The sequence below is a fragment of the Octodon degus genome, unplaced genomic scaffold, assembly GCF_000260255.1.
Source record: "Octodon degus isolate 3935 unplaced genomic scaffold, OctDeg1.0 scaffold00005, whole genome shotgun sequence".
NCBI classification, from domain to species: domain Eukaryota; kingdom Metazoa; phylum Chordata; class Mammalia; order Rodentia; family Octodontidae; genus Octodon; species Octodon degus.
In genome coordinates this window covers 29,868,470-29,890,914 of record NW_004524581.1, presented here as the reverse complement: position 1 = coordinate 29,890,914, position 22,445 = coordinate 29,868,470, and the positions used below count along the sequence as shown (strand labels likewise).

The window sequence follows — 22,445 nt, the reverse complement described above, 5'->3', positions numbered from 1 at the left end:
GATTTATTTATTTTTAAATTTTATGTATTTATTTTTTGGATTTTTAGGGAAGGATCTACAGGTTGTTCTGGGTCTCACTACTAGATCAGACTCCTAGTGATGTGCCTGTTTACAGTCTCCCAAGAGCTGGGATTACAGGCATGGGCCACACTCCCAGTCTCAATTGCCTTCTCAGCATACCCCTGCCATGGGCCTGCACGGTAGGCCTGGGGATCGAACCCCCGGCCCCTGTGTCTGCTTGCAGGCACTTTAATTCACTGAACTCTTTGGTCAGCCCTATCATCTGACAGATAATTGAAAGGTTGTTTCATAATTGGCCAAACCTGACTCTCCTCTTCGCATTCAGTCACCTAATAATTTCCCTAATTTCCCTTTCCACAGTCCAGGCAGCCTTCCAGCCCAGCCAGAGCCCCTATCCCATGCCCTATCAGCCTACCCCATTGCTAGTTTTACTGTACCTCGGGCTGTCTATAAACCCCTTACTTCACTGTCTTTGTGAAGTGTTGAGATTCAAGCTCATCTTCTTCATGCAGTTTTCCCTGAAACCCCTAGCTGTCGTGTGCCTAGCCCCCCTACAAAGAGTTTGTATCCATGACTGAAGAGCCCATCTCTGAGAATTAAAAGAGAGGCAGTTTTTTTTATAAGACAGGTATAAACTTCAGGTTCAACATACGATAATGATGATGATGATGATGATGAGAAGGAGGAGGAGGAGGAGGAGGAGGAGAAGAAAGCACTGCATTTGATCTTAACAAATTATCAAGAGAATCTGAAAGAAACAAAAATCTATTGTCTCTGCTTATACCTTGTTTCTCCTTTTCTGGAATACTGATATTCCATACAAGAAAATTTCCTGTTAATATTCTACACTACTATAACTGATGTTAATTTATTCTACTGGTCCCAAATTTTATAAGATTTTAAAATGCTCTTGCTTCAAGTGTAATTACCTCATCACTACAGTACTTGAATACTGAACGCAGGTGCTTCTAAGAAAAAGGGCAGAGAGCAGGTGAGGAGCCGGCGCGCAGGCCACCCAGCGCCTGCCTGAGGTTGCCTTTCCTCAGGGTCTGGGCCAGAAGTGTTCTCTCTTGAACAGCCTTTCTATCTTCTTGCCAGTACCTGGTATTGTCTGTCATTATTTTAGTAATTCTGGTGGCTGTGCACTTGGATCACATTGTGGTTTTAATTTGAAAAAAAAAAGAGAGGCACGCTCCTCACACCCAGTAACTTGGTGTGTGTATGATGATGAAGCCTCCCGTGGTTCTGACCCTAGTCCCTCCTGTGTTGTAGTGAATACGGCTTTGCCGAGAAGGTAGTGGAGGGGATGTTCATCATAGTCAACTCCATCACCATCAAGATTCACTCCAAGGCCTTCCATGCTTCTTTTGAACTGTGGCAGCTCCAGGGCTACAGTGTCAACCCCAGCTGGCAGCAGAGTGACCTTCGTCTGACCCGCATCACTGATCCCCACCGAGGAGAGGTGATGCCCTAACATTTTGATGGGAGGGAGTAGGAGGATTCATAGTAGGATGGATTTTTTAAAGGATATTTTTTTCTTTGGAGATTTCCTTAAATATTTCCCATTCCCAGGACCCCCATACTCCTTTGTGTCCAGTGTTACTATTGCTCTGTACCCTTGATTTTGGATCTTTGACTGCCCCTTCTAGTAGGGTGCCAGCTGAGATGGGTGGGCATCTCTGCCTTGCCAGTTTTCCCCATAGAATCCCTGCCTCTTGGTTAATTTCACTCATAGAATTATGTGAGTTTAATTTTTTTCTCCTTCCAGGTTTTAACATTTAAGGAAATAACTTGGCAGACACTTCGAATTGAGGCAGATGCTACAGATAATGGTGACCAGGACTCCATCACTACCCCTTTGAGGCTTATTACCAATCAAGGCAGGATCCAGATAGCCCTCAAGAGAAGAGTGAGTGTCTCTCTGTCCTTGTGCAGATGTCTGTCTTTTATTCTCTCTAGATAGTCTGGGAGTTGGCATTCCCTCACTGTTTGGAGTTTTAGTGGTCTCTGGACTGACTGCGGAAGGGAGAAGACCTGCAGTTCAGGGTTGTATGGTGCTCACCAGGGAAAGAACATTTCTTTCTCTTTGTTTTCTTAATTTTGGAAATCACAATTTTTATCTATATTGCCATGTTGACAAGGCCCCTCAGAGTTGATTATTGGTGCTTTTGGTTAATCAAGCCAGCTTAGTAAGTTTTATAAGAAATAGGATTTTCAAAGTGTTCAATTCTTCCCTTCACATCCTGGAGAGTGAAAAGCCACCTCTAAAACTGATTGGATAAGAGTCACTTGAGTTGGGATGATGCTGGGTGACAAACCCCATGTTCTCTGTGGCTCCCCCAGACCAAAGACTGCAATGTGGTGGCCTCCAAGCTGATGTTCCTGCTGGATGACCTGCTCTGGGTACTCACTGACTCACAGCTCAAGGCTATGATGAAGTACGCAGAGTCCCTGAGTGAGGCCATGGAAAAGTCTGCCCAGCAGAGGAAGAGCCTGGCTCCTGAGCCTGTGCAGGTAGGAGACAAGTGGACATTCTTGGGGGCGCTGGGGAGCTGGAAGGCCCAGGCCTAACCTGCACCTGGGGGATCTGCGGCTCCTGAACGCTTCTGGCTTTGTGAGCCTCTCTGATGGTGCATTTATTTTGTTCACGGGGTGCCTCCTGTGTGTTTGGGAGACAGTGCTAGCAACTGGGGAGGAAAAGTGGAATAAGCATCTTTCTCCTGTCCTTGGGGTCCTCACTGTCTGAATGCTGGGCCACAGTTGAGTTGTTGCACTGTGGTGTGATGAGCAATGTGACAGAGGTAAACACTGCCTGAGAGTACAGAGGGGAGGCCGCTGACCGCTGAAGAGCATTCAGGGAAGACTTCGCAGGGCGGGTGTTCTTCAGAGGCTGGCATTTTGCAGAGGCTGGCATGTCCTCGTGAAGCTGGAGGGCAACAGGAGTCTGAGAGCCAAGTGGGCCGGCAGGTGGGGAGGCAGGCAGGAGGAAGGAGCCTCTTGCCACTGTGTGGTTTTATTCAGGTAGGTCTAACTCCATGTCTGGACTGCTCTTTTTTTTTCTGTCACATGCAGGTCACTCCGCCTGCTCCCACTGCTCAGCAGTCCTGGGCCCAGGCATTTGGTGGCAGCCCAGGCAACAGCAGCAGTAGCAGCAGCAGCAACAGCAGCAGCAACAGCAGCCGCCTCAGCCAGTACTTTGAGAAATTTGATGTGAAGGAGTCCTCCTACCACCTGCTCATCTCCCGTCTGGACCTGCATATCTGTGATGACAGCCAGTCTCGAGAGCCAGGTACCTGTGAAGCTGAGCCCGGCTTGGTGGGGCCACACCCTGCTGAGCCCGGGCGGGGGGGGGGGGCCTGGGCAGGCTGTTCTTCAAAGGAGCCGAGGGGTCTCTCAGCGGGTTTCATTGCTCTTGGAGGTACAGTGGTGCCCCCTGTCACACTCAACAGTTCTGATGTTGGTTTCTCCCCACTAGGTAAGAATCTTTTTTCAGTACTAGGGATGGAAAACAGGGCCTGTATACTGAACTATATCTCCAGCACTTTTTGTTATTTTATGTTTAGATAGGGCCTCTTAGAGTGCTAGGATTATAAATGCTTGCCGTCAGATCTGGCTAAATAAAAATCCTTAAGTGTAGAGTCCAAGCAATGTTGAACTTTTTTTTTCTCTCCCTGAAGTCTCTTTGGTAGTGCTGATGCTCGTAAGAGGTTGAGAACTGCTGGTGCAAAATTTTAGGAAGTCAAATTCAGCCATAGGAAGCCTCAGAATTTTTAGGGCTTTTTTTTTGGTGGTTGTTGTTAGCTGAAGGTTGAACCCAGAACCTTGGGTATACTGAGCACATGTTCTATTGAGCTATGAAGGTGAAAGCTACAGAAGTTTTTAGATTTTTTGGGGGGGGATTTAAAAAAAATCAATTTAAATATATATTGTGTGCAAATGTGCTCTTGCCAAGCAATGAGTATGCCCTGTTTTTGTTATACTTAGAATAGTTGGTATCACATACACTAATAGATTTAGTCCCAATGATCAAGGTAATTGCTTTTTAATAAGCCTAGGAAAAATCACTTAAACTTTTGCTTCACTTTTCAGAATTTCCTCATTTGTGAAACTGAGTGAAATCATCTGTTACTCATTTACCTTGAAGGTTGTTGCCAGGCTTAAATGATTTGTTTGTCTGTCTGTCTGTCTGTCTGTCTGTCTGTCTGTCTGTCTCTCTTTCTCTCTTTCTGTCCATCCATCCATCCATCCATCCATCCATCATGGGAACTGAACCCAGACTCTTGCACTGAGCTTTTTATTTTTTAATTTGAGATAGGGTCTTGCAAAGTTGTACAGGTTGGGCTTGCTCTTGTTATCCTCTTATATCAAGAATACTGGGATTGGGCCAGGGAGATAGCTCAGCAGCATAAGCACCTGCCTGGCAAGTGCAAGTTCCTGAGTTCAATTGATGATACTGCAAAAAAAAAAAAAAAAAAAAAAAAAGGAATGCTGGGATTACTGGAAACCACTGAGTTTTTTCTCTGGCCCTTTTAAAAACTATTTTTTGAGTTAGGATTTTTTTTTAAGGGGCACTTTCAAATTTATTGTTTGGTTTTTTTTTTCCTCTTTGTGCAGTCACTCTGCTTCTAGACATTTATTTTTCAAAGTAATCTCATTTCTCAATTACAAAGACTTGCATTTCTTATTGTGCATGTTTGGAAAGTTCCACAGCCTTTAGCCACTGCTCCAGCTTCTCACATCTGGGAGCTGCATCTCCAGAGCAGATTATTCACAGACAGACGTTATTTATCTGGAAACTTCAGTGCAAACTGGATGGAGTCTGCGCTATCCCAGGGACCATCCATCTTCCCGGACAGATAAGACATGCAGCACGTCCACTTGTGGCTTCCAGGCCTGGGCTAGGACTGGGTCTGGGGGTTCCCGGAACGCGGCAGAAATTCCAACTCGGCGGGCGGGGTGGGGGAGGTGCTGCAAGGTGGTGGGGGGCGTCCCATGGGGGTGGAAGAGGGTTTCACCCATGTTGCGCCTGGGCTGGGATCAGTAGTAGGTCCCGCCGGCGCAGGGGCGCAGGGGCGCAGGGTAGCCAGGAGCTCTCCCACACACGCCTCTTCTTTTTTTTTTTTTTGCTCCGAATGCCTTCAGGGCAGGTTTGGCTGGCTTGAGTTATGGGGATTGAACCACAGCAACCTGAACCTGACTGCTTGGTTGAACCAGCCACTTGAACTGAGCTAAGGGGCAGGCCCCCAGGATCTTTCTTTAAAATAATTTTTTGGGGCGATGAGATAGCTCAGCGGACTAGGCACCTGCACAAGTGCAGAGACCAGGATTCCATGCCTGGTCCTGCATGCTGTGCTGGCTGCACCCCTGGGGCGCACTGAGCCAAGACTGAGTCTGCAGGCGTGGTGGTGCACGCCTGTAATCCCAACACTGGAAAGGCTAAAAACAGGAGAATCACCATGAGTCCCATCTGCATAATGAGACCCTGTACCAAATACACAAATGAAAAAAATTTGAAAAAAAAAATTTATTTGAGGGACTGGTGAGATGGCTCAGTGGTCTAAAGCACCTACTTACAACAAGCTTAGCAAAGCACAGGGACCGCGGTTCAATCCCCCAGCACCACATGCCAGCCAGCCTCGCCCCCTGGTGGGCTGAGCTGGCCACACACACACACACACACACACACAAATAAATAAATTAAAAAAAAATTTATTTGATATGGGGTCTTGCTACGCAGTTCAGACTCTAGTGATCCCCCTGTCTCAGTCTTCCCAGTGCTGGATTAAGCCGTGCACTATCACATCTAGTTTCCTGGTTCTAAGGTGGGCACAGCGTGTGGTACTAGACCAAGCTATCTCCCCAGCCCCTGGGCTAGGATCTTGCTAGACTGCCTGGATGGAATTTGACTTAAGGGTCTCCTTTCTCAGTTTCCCAAAGTACTAGGAGTATAGGCATGTGTCACCATACTTGGCTTCATTCTTTTAGGTTTTTTTTTTTTTTTTGTGTGTGTGTGTGTGACAGGAATCGAACTCATAACCTAGTGCTTGCCAGGCAGGCACTGCACCACTGAGCTATGTCTCCAGCCCTTTTGGCTTCATTGTTTCAATGATGTCTCTATATTCTCTTTATATTTCCACATCCTTCCAGGTCTTAGCTTTTTTTTTTTCCCAGAACCGGGGATTGAACTCAGGCCATTGCGCTTGCCGGGGAAGTGCTTATTCCACTGAGCCATCTCTCCAGCCCCATTAGCTTTTTTTTTGTAGTGTATTTGGTACAGAGTCTACAGGGTCTCACTATGTAGATCAGACTCGTAGTATTTCTCCTGTTTTCAGCCTCCCAAGAGCTGGGATTATGTGGGTGCGCCACCATGCCCAGTCTTAATTGTAGTCTCAGTGTGCCCTAGGGGTGGGGCCGGCACAGCATGCTGGGGATAGAACCCCAGCCATTGCGCTGTACCTAAGCAGGCACTTTAGTCTGCTGAGGTATTTGGCCGGCCCTAGGTCTTAGCCTTTGATGTTTATATCTGGTAGATTTTTCTTTAGCTGCTTTATTTTCCCTCATGGATATACTTGCTATTTATGTGTGTATGGGTGTGAACATATGATTGTGTATGTTTGTATATGTGTATAGGCAGTACTGAAGGTTGAATCCAGGGAGCACTAAGCTATCCCTGGTTCTTTTTATTTTGAGATAAGGTCTTGCTAAATTTCCCAGTGACCTAGAGCTTACGATAAGCTTTCTACCTTAGTCTCCTAAGTCGACGGAGTTATGGCACGTGCAACCACATCTTCATGCTCTCCTCCTTTCTGCGACAGGGTCTCACAGTGTAACAGAGGCCAGTCCTGGTGTGGTGGGGACACCTGTAACCCAGCACTCGTGCAGCTGAGATGGGAGGATTGCTGCCAGTTTGGTCTACATAGTGTATTCAAGGCCAACCTAAACCACATTGTAAGACCTTGTCTCAAACAGCCCTGGAACTTGCTTGTAGCCCACACTAGCGTCAAACTCTTGATCCTCCTGCCTTATTCCTCTGAGTGCTGGGATTATAGGTGCATCATAGTGCCTGGCTCTGTATTTGGCTCTTAATGATATCTACACTCAGTTTTTGTGGGGGACCTACCTAATTTCTTTCTCCTGGGGCACCAAGCAGCAACACTTTTCTTAGTTGATTACCCCTTGGTCTTTTTTTTTTTTAGTGTATCAGTTATTTAATTAGGTTCTTAGTAAGAAATGTAGAACACTAATTTATGAGGATAATTTCCATTTGTCAGAGCAAAAACAGATCACAGGTAGCCCTGGAGCTGAGGAACAGCTTTGATTTTTGCTAAAATCTGTGAGTCCACCGCTTTCTGATCCACTTTGTGCTGCTCTGAAATCTGGTATCTTTCTTTCTCGGTGTTGAAGATCTTGCCCTCCTGGTGTCTGGGTTTCCGCAGCTACTGCTGCTTCTTTTCTTTTCTGGAACCAGGGATTGAACTCAGGCCCTTGCACTTGCAAAGGAAGTGCTTATTCTACTGAGCTATCTCCCCAGCCCCTTTCTTCTTCTTGAAGTAAGCATCAGTGAGGTGTTTGGGGATTTTCACTTTGCTGATACCAATTTTTGTAGAGGTGGCAATGACAGATTTCTGGTGTAAGGCTAAGAGGCCCAGTCACAAGTCACAAGCCACTGGCCAACTGCTTCAGGAAGACCATTCTCTGAAAATTAAATGGAATAATTTTTAACTTGCCTCTGTGACTCCTAGTGAGGATGATCAAGATGGTGCCGGGAGTGATGCTAGCTCGAAGTTTCCGCACATGCTGACTGAAGGGTTTCTTGCCGTGGCTCGAGCTTTCGGGGCACAACTTCAGTAGGGTGTATCTAGGCATTTATCGAAGCTTACCCACCCGGCTACCTCCATTCTTGTCCCCACTGACTGGTTTTGTGATCGTGGCAAGAACTTTCTCCTTTTTCTTCTCAACCTTTGATTTAGCAGCTGTGTACTTTCTCTTGTACAAAGCCTTTCTGGAATACACAGCACATCAGAGTATCTACCAATTCCTCTAACCAGGACAGGATTATGGCTGCAGTGGCGCTGCCCCTTCTTGGACTTTTTTGCCTTCTTCACCTTACCCTTTTTGCCAGTACCACTGGCAGAAGCCTTCTGGGCTTCAGGTTTCTTCCCTTTAGTGTCTGGCTTCTCAGTTTTTCCACCTGCCATCTTGCAAGATGGGAAAGAGAACTAAGTTTTCTACCCTTTGTTCTTAAAGAGATTTCAGCCCTCCGTTTCCCCCTTCTTAGAGGGATGAAATGAGCAATAAGGACATAGAGATGGGTTTGTCACCACAGGAAATCATTTTTTTAAAATATTTATTTATTTATTTATTTATTTTTTTATTACATTTATTTATTGTGTGTGTGTGTGTGTGTGGCCAGCTCAGCCCACCAGGGGGCGGGGCTGGCTGGCGTGTGGTGCTGGGGATTGAACCGCGGTCCCTGTGCTTTGCTAAGCTTGTTTCAAGTAGGTGCTTTAGACCACTGAGCCATCTCTCCAGCCCTCAGGAAATCATTTAACACCCACTAATGTTGGAAGCTTGTTACTAATATGATTATTTTGAGTAGTTATTTTCACCAAGCATTACCAAAAGGCTTTGGACATTTTCATTTTGTCTTTAGTCCTTTAGAAGTCTTTCCAGTCAAGTGCTTTTTCTTTCTTTCTTTTTTTTTTTTTTTTGCGGAACCAGGGATTGAACTCAGATCCTTGCATTTGCCAGTCAAGCGCTTATCCTACTGAGCCATCTCCCCGGTCCCCTAGAGGTCTTAATTAAAACTACATTATCATAACAGGTTCATCATATTGTTTGATAAAACAACATTTAGAACTGTCTTCAAATGCCTTAGTTCTTTGATCCACCTAAGCCAGGAATAACTGTGATCTTACTCCAGGATTACTTAGTTTATGGAATTTAGGGAAGTTTTGGATGGGATATTTTGATATAGGGACAATTCTTCACCAACCATGACCAGGGATGGTGTGTTACTCCATGAAGGGACATAGAATAGGTAAGCTCTTATAAGTTTTGACTGTTCCCCTTGGATCTGGGCATCAGGGATGGGAGAACAGGTGGTACACAAAGGGCCTTAAGATGCTCTGGAATTGAGCATGGTGGTGCACTCCTGTAATCCCAGCACTTCGGAGGCTGAAGTAGGAGGATTGCTGAGAGTTCAAGGCCAGCCTGAAATTGTTCTTTTTTTTTTTTCTTTTTGGCAGAACTGGGGATTGAACGCAGGCCTTTGAGCTTGTCAGGGAAGTGCTTATTCCACTGAGCTGTCTCCCGGCCCCTGAAATTGTTCTATTTGATTTCAATTATAGATCCTGTTTCAATATACTTGGTCATGTGATCTGTTGTCCTTTTAACTCTAAATAGCTCCATAGGACAGAGCATAGTGTAGAATCTTCTTCTCGTAGTGTAGGTCATGCAGTTTTCAAGTGAGATGATAGGACTCCTAAGGACGAGTGACTCTTTCTTTTAAACAGTTTTATTGAGAGGTAATTAATATACCATAGAATTCTTTTAGGTTATACAACAAACATTGATGATTAGTGTTTTTCCATTCTTTTGGAGTTGTACAGTCATTGCTATAGTCTGATTTTGGAACATTTTTATCCCTCTAACTGTCCCCATTTGCTCTATTACCCTTGGTAGCCTAAGCAAGCACTAATCTGTTTGTCACACTGCTTGTCTACTATAGAAGTTGGAAATTAGTTTCAAGGTTTGGGAAGGTCTGAGATATAATAGTTTTGTGGCCTTCCATAACCTAACTCTGAAAAAATCTTTTTCTTAGGTATTTAATTTTTCTTGTTGGGTTTTCATGGGTATCACATGAGCAGCACTGACTTTGAATTTGTGTATGGCACACACTGTCTTGGAAGATCTGCGCTACAGCTGTGGCAGGTAGATGGCTGTGATCAGAAGACTTTCTCTGTATGGGTTGCCAGGTCTCAAAGTCTTACAGCAAGAGATGGCCTGCTCGTGCCTGTTGGCTGCCACTGGCTACATGCCAATGTGATTCTCAGTATTTTTGTGATTAACACTTTGAAAATTAAATGAAAATAGTTTTAAGTCTATAAAAGTTGTTTAGACCTGTATTAGTCAGTTACTCAAAGGAAAAAAGGTTGACAGTATCTGAGTGAATATCTAATAACTAGTTATTAGAGTTATTCTCTTATATCAGGCAAAAGGGAAGCCAAGTGTGGTGGCACAGGCCTACCAGCTCAGCACTTGAGAGGCTGAAGCAGGATGGCATGTTGAAGGCTGGTGTGGGCTGCGGAGCAACACCCTGTCTCAAGAAACGAAGGAAAAAGGAAAAAAAGAAAAAAAGTTAGAAGTTGAGTAAAAAAAAAATTATTTATTTTTATTTTATTTATTTATTTATTTTTTGCGGAACCCGGGATTGAACTCAGGCCTTTGTGCTTGTCAAGGAATCACTTATTCCACTGAGCCATCTCTCCAGCCCCCAAAAATTTTTAAAAAAATTTTAGTTGTTTTACTTTTATTGAAAAATATTTGAATAATTCTAATTTTGATTATATGGCTATTATGTATTTATATAAATTGCTAATTTACATAGCAGTGTATACCTTATAATTTATATAAGTAATCACATTAAACATTAGAAAATATAGTTGTAACTGTAAACTAATTTATTTTTTTAAATGTATTTAGTACAGGGCCTACAGGGTCTCACTATATAGATTGGACTCCTAGCAATTCTCTGTTTTTGGCCTCCCAAGTGCTAGGGTTACAGGTGTGTGCCACCACGCTCAGTCTTATTTGCCATCTGAGTGCACCCCTGGGGTGGGGCCGGCATGGCACGCCAGGGATCAAACCTCGGCGCTGCTCTCTGCCTTAGCAGGTGCTTTAGTCTGCTGAGCTCTCTGGCCAGCCCCTAAATTTTTAATTATTTATTTAGTATAGGTTCTACAGGGTCTCACCACACAGATCAGACTTATAGTGATCCTGTTTTCAGCCTCCCAAGTGGTAGGATTACAGGCTCACGCCACTATGCCCAGTCTTATTTGCTATCTCGGCATGGCGCAGGGGCGGGGCATGGCATGCCAGGGATTGAACCCCGGTCCCTGAGTCTGCCTAAACAGGCACTTTAATCTGCTGAGCTATCTGGCTGGCCCATGTAAGCTAAATTTTTTTTATGGTTTTTGAGATTGGGTTTTGCTATATACTCTAGGGTGGCCTTGTACTTGAGGCAGTCCTCCTGCCTCAGCCTCCTGAGCACTGGGATTACAGGTGTGTGTCACCACATCCAGCAAAGCTCAATATTAATTCCTGTAAAATATTTAATTTTACTTAAAATATATTTCATGTTTCCTTATTGCGAATTGAAGAATAAAAAGCTTTATGTATGTGCTTTTAAATGTATAAATACACACACACAGGTATAGAAGAAGGCTCAATTGGAAAAAAAGTCTCAAATGGTTCCTTGCTGGGAGAGGTCATTATGAAAGAAAGGCTGAAAAACAGAAACTCTGGTGTTGGTGTTTTCTTCTGGTAGGGTGGTGACCAGCCAGTAGTGGGATGGTGAGATCTATATGGGATCCCAGTTACCTGCTTGTTGAAAGTCTACAGTTTATGCCCAGAAGCTTCTGTGATGCTTCCTTCCATTGAGTTCTGTGGTTTTTTCCCTCAAATTTAGTAAGTGCCTACTATCTACAAGGCTGTGTGCCAGCTATTCCAGTAGGGCTCAGGTGGGAAATACGGGATAGGTGGGTCAGACCTCACACACACACACACACACAGACACACACACACAGACACACACACACAGAGACACACACAGACACACACACAGAGACACACACAGACACACACACACAGACACACACACACAGACACACACAGACACACACATACAGACACACACACACACAGAAGAAATGGTTCCTGCTTCACAGTGTTTTAGTCTAATTGGAGAGAGAAACATGAATAGTTCATTTAGTAAAAATTCAGCATAAACTCAAAACAAATATAAAGTTTGACTTACTGCTAAAAGTTCCATTCTTCTTATAATATCTTGTGTTTTTAATGTCCCTGTTTGTATGTTTCTTTTAGTGTTTCACGAAAGTGTTTATAGTTTATAATAATTATCTGGTATCACAGTTGTAGCTCTGTGCCAAAATGTCAAGGGAAATAATGGAGGTTCTGTGTTTTGTTTTGTTTTTAGTTTTTATTGTTGTTTGGGGTGGGGGAATCTGGCTTATGCTTCTCCAAGTGTGCAGAGAGACAGCAGTGCTAATATTGTTAGGGTTGGGGAAAATAATTGGTCAAGAGTGTGTGAAATATGGGGTTAAAATTCCTGAGCCACCGCGCACGGAGCAGTGCATTCCTGTAATCCCAGTGTGGGGAGGCTTGAGATGAGATCACCCTGAATTCAAGGCTAGCCTGGTCTACCTAGCAAGATGTCCCAAAAGACCAAAATAAATAAGTAAATATAAATAAAATTCAATTCACTTCCTGAATCACAAGTTTTTCAGTTTCTTTTGCTTTTCTGGAAATCTGGCAGCCACTTAGAGATCATGGAATATACTTTTTGTGGATCTTTTAGAATATATCCACTGACTGTTGTGACTCAAGAGAGCAGAGGAGGAAGCCACAGCCTGCAGGTCACTTGGTGCAGGGCCTTTCAACTGCACTGGTACTAGCTGCTTTGTGAGCGCTGCAGTAGTGGTTCGGCACGCTGCTCCGCATGCTCACCTACGTTTCTTTCCCAGGTGTTTCTGCAAGCAGACTCATGGGTGGTGCCATGCAGCTTACTTTCCGCAAGATGGCGTTTGACTACTACCCGTTCCACTGGGCAGGTTAGCAGAACTTTGGCTGGGGTCTGCTCCCAAGTGGTCCAAAATACTGCAGCAGATTGGGGCCCACCCCAGCCTACTCCGCAGGGTCGTGGTGGGATCGCAGCGCAGTGGTGTGGGGCATGTCTGGGCAAGTCCTTCAGTAGACAGCTTTGGGAAACCTGGGTCTTGGTGACTAATGAGAGGAAGTAGGGCAGGGCGGTGAAGCCTGAGACGCTGCCTCTGGCTCTTCTTGCAGCCCTTTACCTCCGCCAGGTCTGGAGCCTCTCCTGTGGTCTACGGTCAAGGTTGGCAGTCACAGCTGGCCTGCAGAAGCCTCAGGGAAAAGTCACATACAGATTCCAAGAGAACTTGGGTACTGTCACTGTGGCTAATTTTTCTTTAACCCAGAGAATTCTGTATTGGGGATGAGGAATCCCATTCTGCTGTGTGCCTATATTTTCAGGAATGAGAGGAAGTTTGGAACATTAGCTCATGACTTTGGGCCAAAATCATTTTGTGTCTTTGTTACGCAGGTGATAGCTGCAGACACTGGGCACGGCACTGTGAGGCCATGGAGACCAGGAGCCAGTGGGCCCGGAAGCTGGTGATGGAATTCCAGACTGAAATGGAGAAGTGGCATGAAGAGACAGGGCTGAAAACGTCCTGGCACTTGGGGGTAGATGCCCCCTTCCGGAGAAAAGCAGGTGGGTTGTTGGGAACTGGACGACTCCTATTGCTCTGCTTGCCATTAATCTTTGAATATCCAGTGGGAGAAAGCAATGGAACAGCTAGATTGTGTCTCATGGAGTGACATCAGTAATATTTTCTTTCTGGAGTCCTCTGTCCTCAGGAATAGCTGCAATATTAAGGAGAACTTGTCATCATTTGTATTCCATAGGCAGTTACTTTGGTCTTAAGACTATTTTAGGGGGCTGGGGAGATGGCTCAGTAGAGTAAATGCTTGCCTGGCAAGCGCAAGGGTCTGAGTTCAATTGCTGGTTCTGCAAAAAAAAAAAAAAAAAGACTATTTGGGGGGTGCCAGTGAGGTAGCTCAGCAGACTAAGTGCCTGGTTAGGCAAGTGCAGTGGCCAGGGCCTGGGGTTTAATCTCTGGCACCACTTGCTCTGCCGGCCCTGCCCACAGGCGAGCTGAGCCCCCACTGAGTCTGGTGTGGTGGTGCTCGCCTCTAATCCCATCACTTGCTGGGCAGGCTTAAAACAGGTGAATGACTACAAGTCTGAGCTGTGCAGTGAAGGCACTGTACTAAATACACAAATTGCAAGTGTAAAGACCTGAGTTCAATCCCTGGTTCTGCAAAAAAATAAATAAAAATAAATAAATAAATAAATAAATATTTTTGAGTTACACTCAGTGTTCTTTTTTATTTACAACATTAATGGTTTTAGGATTTTTTTCCTTTGAGGTGCTAGGGATTGAACTGAAGGCCTCGCACATGTTAGGGAAGTGCTCTACCCACTGAGTTAGGTCTCCAGCCCCCTTTAAACAAACAAACAAACAAACAAACATTTATTTATTTATTTATTTAGACCACTGAACTATCTCCCCCCAAGCCCCTCCCCCTTTATATTTTTGAAACAGATTTACTGAATTGCTTATGCTGGCCTTGAATTTGTGTCTCCCCCTGCCTCAGCTTCCTGAATAGTTGGGATTATAGGCATATATTGCCATAATCTTTGCTCTTAAGAGTTTTTACTTTAGGGGCCGGGGAGATGGCTCAGTGGAATAAGTGCTTCCCTGGTAAGTACAAGGGCCTAAGTTCAATCCCCAGTTCCACCCAAAAAAAAAAAAAAAGATTTTTACTTTGCTCATTCTATTGTTAATAAGAGATGAATGTATTTTGATTCTCTTTCCCACTTTCTTATGTTTCTGTAGCTTCTTTCTCCAGTCCTGGAAAAAATCCCCTTGAGAGGATGCCCTCCCAGGGCCAGCAGGCCGCCTTCCGACCTCCAGCATGGCATCGCTTACGTTCTAGCTGCGTGGTTGTGCGGGTAGATGACCTGGACATCCACCAGGTCAGGAGCTTGGCTGGGAGGCGGTGCCACAGCCCACTGGCAAGGCATTGGGAGCCATGAGAACAAATTGGCATCCAGGGACTCTGTCTCACTTCTGGGTAGACTGACAGTTTTGTCTTTTTCATTCTGACCATGACTGCCAAGAAAAGGAATTGGAAATTCTCCCAATTTTCCTCCGGATGCCTTAGTACAGCCTCTTGTGAACATGGGAACAGTGTGAGCTGGTGTGAGAACAGCTGGGATGTGTGTGACAAGGACCGTGTTCCCCTGGCAGGGTGGTATGGCTCCTGGGAGGCCTCACACTCCTTCGAGGAAGCTCTCCTCTAGTCTGGGCTGCTGCAGGTGCTAACAGAAAGTTGTGGTTGCTCAGGTTTCTACAGCTGGACAGCCAAGCAAGAAGCCATCTACGCTCCTTTCCTGCAGCCGCAAGCTCCACAGCCTGCCCTCTCAGGTCTCTGCGATTCACGTCGAGTTCACCGAATATTACTTCCCAGATAATCAGGAGCTCCCAGGTGCGCATGGGGCTGGCCATATGTGTCTGAATCACATTCTTCACTTTCAGCCTTACTGCCACTCTGAAAGTCTCACGAGTCACTAGCAGTTTTAAGTGCTTGGGTTGTTTTTATTGACACTTCTGTTAAAAACTGTGCCCTTTGTAAATGTGTATCTTTGCTCTCTTGATAGTAAAATAAATATTAGATGGTAAGAGCCCAGCTGATGCTTTACACAAGCTGTGTTTTTCTTTTCTTTCTTTCTTTCTTTCTTTCTTTTTTTTTTTTTTTTTCTGTTTTCTAGTTCCCTGTCCCAATCTCTATATTCAGTTAAATGATCTGACATTTACTGTGGATCCAGTTAGCCTGCTCTGGGGAAACCTCTTCTGCCTCGATTTATACCACAGCTTGGAGCAGTTCAAAGCTATCTATAAGCTGGAAGATTCAAGGCAGAAAGATGAACACCTGGACATCCGGCTGGATGCCTTCCGGTTGAAGGTAGGAAAAGAATAGGATTTTTGTCTTTGGTTGGGATCCAAAGCTGCATTTTCCTTGTGGCTATAATCCACAGTTCTGCTTTGTCTCTGTCCATCCGATGGGAGCAAGAAAAGCAAAAGCCCAAATGATTTTTCACATGTGCATTAATGGTGGCATGCTGAAATACTCAGATACCTCATCTGAGTTGTGTTTCATTTTCTCTCTGAAGGTGAGCTTCCCACTGGAGAAGCGCGAGCAAGCGAAGTTGCATCGTCCCCAGGCCCTTGTCTTCTCTTCATCCAGCATGATTGCCACTAATACCCGTCATGCCCCACACTGTGGCTGTGCAGACCTCCAGAGTCTTTTCCGGAGTTTTGCTGCTGCTGAGTTCTTTCATTCTAATTATGATCACTTTCCCAGGGTTGCTGGTGGTTTTAGTCTTCTGCATATGCTGTTTTTGCACCATGCCTTCCAGATGGATTCTGGCCTCTCTCGGCCTAGCACCCGCCCTCCCCAGAGGCCTGAGGCTTCCCAGGACCTCTGGTCCATCCACTTTACCCAGATCTCCTTGGACTTCGAGGGAACAGAAAATTTAAAAGGCCATTCCTTGAATTTTGTGGCCCCTTTCCCCTTGTCCATGTGGGCCTGCCTGCCTCTCCGCTGGCAACAAGCCCAGGCCCGGAGGCTCCTTTTGGCCTCAGAGGGGAGGCTTAAACCATCAGCCAGCTTTGGAAGTCCTACCCGATCTGAGGCCCTGGCCCCTGATTCTGTGTCACATCAGAGGTCCAAGACTGAGCACGATCTGAAGAGCCTGTCGGGCCTCACAGAAGTCACAGGCATCCTAGAAGGCAGTGGTGCGGCAGATAGCAAAGGGCCTGCAACAGAGCTGGAGGATGCAGCTGATGTTCACGTGCTTGTGCACTCCCCCACCCACGTCCGTGTGAGGCTGGACCACTACCAGTACTTGGCCCTCCTCCGCCTGAAAGATGTGCTTCAAGGGCTTCAGGAGCAGCTGGCCAAGGACACGCAGGCCATGACTGGATCTCCCCTGCAGGACCAGACGGCTTGCATTGGTGTCCTCTTCCCCAGTGCGGAGGTGGCTCTGCTCATGCATCCTGCTCCTGGGGCTGGTGATGTGGACTCTGCAGGCTCAGACACCACCAGCCTCATAGATTCTGAGCTGTCTCCATCAGAGGAGCAGGAACCAAAGTCTGACACATCATTGGAGCAGGGCCCAGCAAGCCCAGAGAAGGTCCTGGAGGATAGCAGCACAGAAAATCTGGATGTGGCGCACGAGAGGCCTCACAGCAATGGAGAACTGCAGGACCTGGGTCCCTCTGCACAGCAGGTGGCAGGGAAGGGCCACGAGGCCGTCCAGTCCCTACAGGCCAAGAGGCTGAGCAGAGCCCAGGCCTCCAACTCACCAGCTGTGTCCAAGTCCCCTGCAGGCAGGGACCCTGCTGTGAATGGACAAGGTGAGCCCATGCCCCTGAAGAACATTGAGGAAGAATTATCTAGTGCTATCCACATGACCAAAGATGCTACCAAGGAGGCTCTGCATGCCACCATGGACCTCACCAAGGAAGCCGTGTCCCTGACTAAGGATGCCTTCAGTTTGGGCAGAGATCGAATGACCTCCACCATGCACAAGATGTTGTCCCTACCCCCAGCCAAGTGAGTAGTTCTCTGCCTCCCTTAGTCTCTCTCTCTCCCGCTGGTTCTGACCACGGGGCTGCTTCTCAGTTGGGTCCAGGAATGCATAGAATGACTGACTTAATGGGCCACTGCAGGTCCATGTGTATTGCTTCTTAGAACCACCTTATCTTCCCTTTCACTGATGCACAGTGGTTGCCCCGATATGCTGCATCATACCAACCCCTGGCTTTGTGTAATACTCTTTTCAGTGGGTTTTTATGTAGGTATTTGTTTGGTTTGATTTTCACGGCAGCCTGGTAAGGCAGCTACCAGACATTTGTATCCTCAGTGTATAGTGTATTGAGAGAGGATGTGTTTGTGCCTTCTCCAGCCTGTAGCTAGAATAGCTGGGCCTTGCAGCTTGCTCTTTATGGTGCCCCTTTCCAGGATCAGAGTGATACGGAAGGAAGAACTTCATCCATTTCTTCAGCCATTTGTTTGCTTTTAGTGCTGGGAATCAATCCCAGAGTGTCACGCTGTGCTAGCGAAGCACTCTTACTTAGCCTCACCCACAGCCCACAGCAAATGTTTTTTGGGGTCTTAAGCATGTTCTAGGCCAGTGATAGTGAATCTTTCAGTGCTTTCAGTGAAAACAAGAAGCTGCAGCATGCTGTCGGCTCCCTACACTGCTCTTGGCTCTGTGTTCAACAGAAATGCATAGTGAGGAGATCAGTTCTGTCAGGATTTTCTTGTGGCTTTAGAACGATAATGAAGACTCTAGGAAATCTGTGCTGGGACACTTGGTGCTTTAAAACCTGTGGTATGAAGATCAGTGCCTCTTACGGCTTGTGTCTAGATGTTCCTCCAGAGCCTCCTGCACTCACAGGGCGGCTGTGCAGAGCTGGCTGGACCTAGAGTGTGTGGTGTGGGCCCAAGGGTGTGCGATTACTAAGTGAGTCCACCGATTGGTTTGGCATAGTTCTGGTTAGACTTAAGAGTGTGAGTCTACACGTGACCTAAGGCGGGAGCTTGTGTAACCCGTAAGGGACAGAAGGAGGGCTAATGTGGGCTTTCTGACTGCTTCTCCTCTCTGATGTTGCCCTGCCTTGGAGCCAGCCAATCATGGGCTGATCCCTCTACAGACTGTGGGCCAAGCAAACCTTTCCTCCTTCACCGTGGGTGTCAGGTGTTGTCTCAGTGATGAACAAAGTAAGACAGTGACACTAGAGCTTTTTTCTAAGTGAATTACGTTAAGATGTCTCTGAGCAATGCATATGTCTGGCACCTGTTAGGATAGACTGCCCCAGAGGAAGAAGTGAGGAAAATCTAAAGAGATGAGTACTGTAACAATCCCAGACTGGGGCTTTTTGTGTCTGACATCCTCCCAAAGACAATTATTCCTATGCCTGGTCTTGTCCTGAAGATGGTTGCTAGTGTCATGATCACTTTATAGATGAGGAAACCAGGCTCAAGGGAGGTAGGAACCTTGGTCAAGCTCACAGAGCTGGCGAGGGATGGGCAAGGATTCCAGGCCATGCTCCTAATCATGGAATGCACTGTCTTTTCTAAATGGAGACACTTAAGGAAGATGGAAGAAGAGGAAGACGTAAAGAGAAGAAAGCAATGACTTGTGATTAAAGTTTTATTTTATGACACTGGGGATTGAACCCAGAGCATTCTTATTGATCTACATCTTCACATCCTTTTTTATTTTTAATTTTGAGCATTGCATTAAGCTGCTGAGTTGCTCAGCCTGGGCTCAAACTTGTGATCCGCCTGCCTCAGGCTCACAGAGTGCTGTAACTCTTTTAAAACATAACAACGATTTCCTAACTGCCCAGATGAGTGGCCTTTTCTCAGTCTGCCTTCTCTGGACTCCCGGTGGCAGTTAGCGTTGCTGGTCGGTTCCTTCTGAGCATTTGCACTCTTGCCGAGCTTCTCTCGCTTCCCTTGGATTCTTTTTGTCTTAACAGTGGCAGCATTTCATAGGCTATCCATAGTCAGATCACCTGAATCATAACTTTGTTTTTTTAATTATAAAAATGATTTGTAGGGGCTGGAGAGATAGCTCAGTAGAATAAGTGCTTGCCTGGCAAGCACAAGGGCCTGCGTTCAATCTCTGGTTCTGGAAAAAAAAAAAAAAAAAGAATGATTTGTGGAGATATAGCTCAGCAGTACAGTACCTTCCTGGCCAGCAAGCACAAGGTCCTGAGTTCAATTTCTGGTGTGTGCACGCACGTGTGTGCACACACACACACAATTGTGTTCATTGTGTTGACAATGTAGGAAATCAGAAGAATAGAAAAGGAAGCAGCTAGGTGTGGTAGGTAGCTCTTACCTGTAATTTCAGCTACTTGGAAGGCTGAGGCAGAAGATTTGAAAGTTTGAGGATAGCCTGGGCAAATTAGCAAGACCCTGTCTCAAAATTAAAAAAGAGGACTGGGATGTTGCTTGGTGACTGAGTGCTTGCCTGGCCCGCACAAGGCACTGCGTCTAGTGCGCAGAACTGCGAAACACAAAAGTTAAGGTTGCCACTCCTTGTTTACATTTGAGGTTTTTTTTCTTTTTTCTTTTTTGATCATGGTCTTCTGGCCTTGCACTCACTACGTAGCACAGACTGGCCTCAGACTCACAGGGATTTTCGTGCATTGGCCTCCCAGTGCTGGAATTACAGGCATTTGTCCCTATGCCTGCCTCTTCCTATGTTTGAGGACTTTTTTTTTTTAACAGTGCTGGGCATTGAACCCAGGGCCTTATGAATGTTAGGCAAGCTCTTTCCGTCCAAGCTACATCCTTAGCCTCTTTTCCAACTTTTGCTTCTCTTCTTACTTTTTTTATACCTGTAACTACGTGTCCATGTGAGCACCTCTATGCAGTTATACAACACACACACTGATTTTACATAGGATTGTATCATTGCTACACTACTGCAAGAGTTTATTCATTCAATGTTTTTGTTTTCTCCTTGTTAGATGTCTGAGTAGCTGGTTTTTAATTGCCTTATTTTCCTCTAGCATATGGATATATTATAATTTATTCATCCATTGGCGTTGTTAAATGGCTTTATTTTATTTTATTTTTTTTTTATTTTTTTGTCTTTTTCAGACAGGGTCTCGCTATGCAGTTCAGGCTGGCTTTGAGATCACTTTGTAACCCACGCTGGTCTTGAACTTGCAAAGATCCTTCTGCCTCAGCCCAGTGCTGAGGTTACAGGTATGCACCACCACACCCTGTTTGTCTTAATCACCTTTTTTTTGTACAGGGAATTGAACTCAGGGCCTTGTGCTTGCCAGGCAGGTGCTTGTGCCACTGAGCTACATCCCTGGCCCAAAATGACTTTATTTTTGTGAATATTACTCTGTCACATGGTCCATATCCAAAGTCTTTAGAACATTAACCTAGATGTGAAATGACTGAGTTAGATGCTACCAACACTTAAGGTTTTTGATTTATCTGCCAATTCAAGTTTATCTCAATCCGTACTCTGAACACTGAGTTGTTTTATCCCTTTACCTTTACTGTTGTTTGTGCTCCTGAACCTGAATGACCCTCCTGCCTCTGCTCTTCATTTGAAACTATCTGCTAGTGTGTGGGTCTCACACCCATACAGCTGAGCCCATATCCCTTCCCAGAAGGTCTGTTCCCCACAGACCCCAACTGACACACAGGCCCCGCCCCGTCTTTCCTCTGTTAGTAATAGCATTCTCTGACTCATTCACCTGAGTATTCTATCCCTTTGCCTCTTAGGCTCATTTGTCATGTTCTTTTTTTTTTTTTTTTTTTAATTTTATTTGTGTGTGTGTGTGTGTGTGTGTGTGTGTGGGTGGGTGGCCAGCTCAGCCCACCAGGGGGCGGGGCTGGCTGGCATGTGGTGCTGGGGGATCAAACTGCGGTCCCTGTGCTTTGCTAAGCTTGTTCTAAGTAGGTGCTTTAGACCACTGAGCCATCTTACCAGCCCTCATTTGTCATGTTCTGACCATCATTCCCTCATCAGTGATTTATCAGATTGTAGTTATTTGTTAAAACTTGACCTCTATCACAGAAAAAGATTAAGCCCGAAGGACAAATTATCAGTCTTATAGCCACAAATTAGTGACAATAGGATTTGTTTTATATAGTATTTGATGCCAATGGTCTGTTTGTTGTCTGGGTTTCTCTTGCTTACTTGCTTGCTCACTCCTTCTCTTTCATTCTTTGCTTATAATTTTATTGTTGAAAATAACTCATTTTATGTCTATTAAAAAATCAGTAACTTTTAGAAATCAGAATCATGAGGCGGGCTTATGAAAACATAGGCTGTTGCTTGTGTGGGGCGGCACCTGCCTATAATCTTAGCTACAACAAAAGGATTTTGACTTTATTTGTAAAAAAAGAAAAAAAAAATTTCCCCAATGCTGAAAACAGAAAACCCAGGTACAGGGGCCTGTCCCTGGACTTCTCTTTCCCGAGGTGTAAGATGGGTTGAGGGTTTGCACTTGTAAACTTTGCTGTTGGTGCTGATGCTCCAGGTGTGGCGTGCTGCTTTAGGGCCTCTCACAGCGCTGCTTGCTGTCCATTCCCACATGCGGCTTTTGCAGTAAATCATTGACCATCTGCGTTGAAAAGTCCGAGTCAGCTGCCTAAAGCACAGGCATAGGCTTGTCATTTCCCTTCTCCAAAACCTGAGGCTTTTTTCTTGTAACTCCTGACCCCTGGGTGTACTTGGATGTGCTTTGCCTTTTGCTGATACCAACTTAATACAGCTGTGGAACCCAGGGCTGTGAGGCACCAGCTGAGGTCTCCACCGCTGAGCCTCACCCAGCCCTGGTCTGAACTTTTTAGTGTTGTTCTCCCAACACAACTAGTGCCACACCTGGGCTGAGCTATTTATAGTCTCATTTCCCTTTAGTTGTGCTGTTTTTCCCAGTCAAATGTCCCCTCCCTCTCCCCCCCTCCCCCTCCCCCTTTCCCTTCCCCTT

At 45.6% G+C, this 22,445-nt stretch overlaps 1 protein-coding gene across 1 annotated transcript in view; it reads left to right on the top strand.

The window, feature by feature from the left end:
• Uhrf1bp1 (UHRF1 binding protein 1) overlaps positions 1-22,445 on the top strand; it is an 84,430-nt gene that overhangs the window by 50,462 nt on the left and 11,523 nt on the right. The window contains exons 4-13 of the mRNA XM_023722230.1: positions 1,294-1,483; positions 1,790-1,930; positions 2,365-2,535; positions 3,094-3,310; positions 12,786-12,872; positions 13,385-13,555; positions 14,745-14,884; positions 15,255-15,396; positions 15,680-15,873; positions 16,082-17,526. Coding sequence (XP_023577998.1) covers positions 1,294-1,483; positions 1,790-1,930; positions 2,365-2,535; positions 3,094-3,310; positions 12,786-12,872; positions 13,385-13,555; positions 14,745-14,884; positions 15,255-15,396; positions 15,680-15,873; positions 16,082-17,526 — 2,898 coding nt within the window. The remainder of the gene's footprint in view (positions 1-1,293; positions 1,484-1,789; positions 1,931-2,364; positions 2,536-3,093; positions 3,311-12,785; positions 12,873-13,384; positions 13,556-14,744; positions 14,885-15,254; positions 15,397-15,679; positions 15,874-16,081; positions 17,527-22,445) is intronic.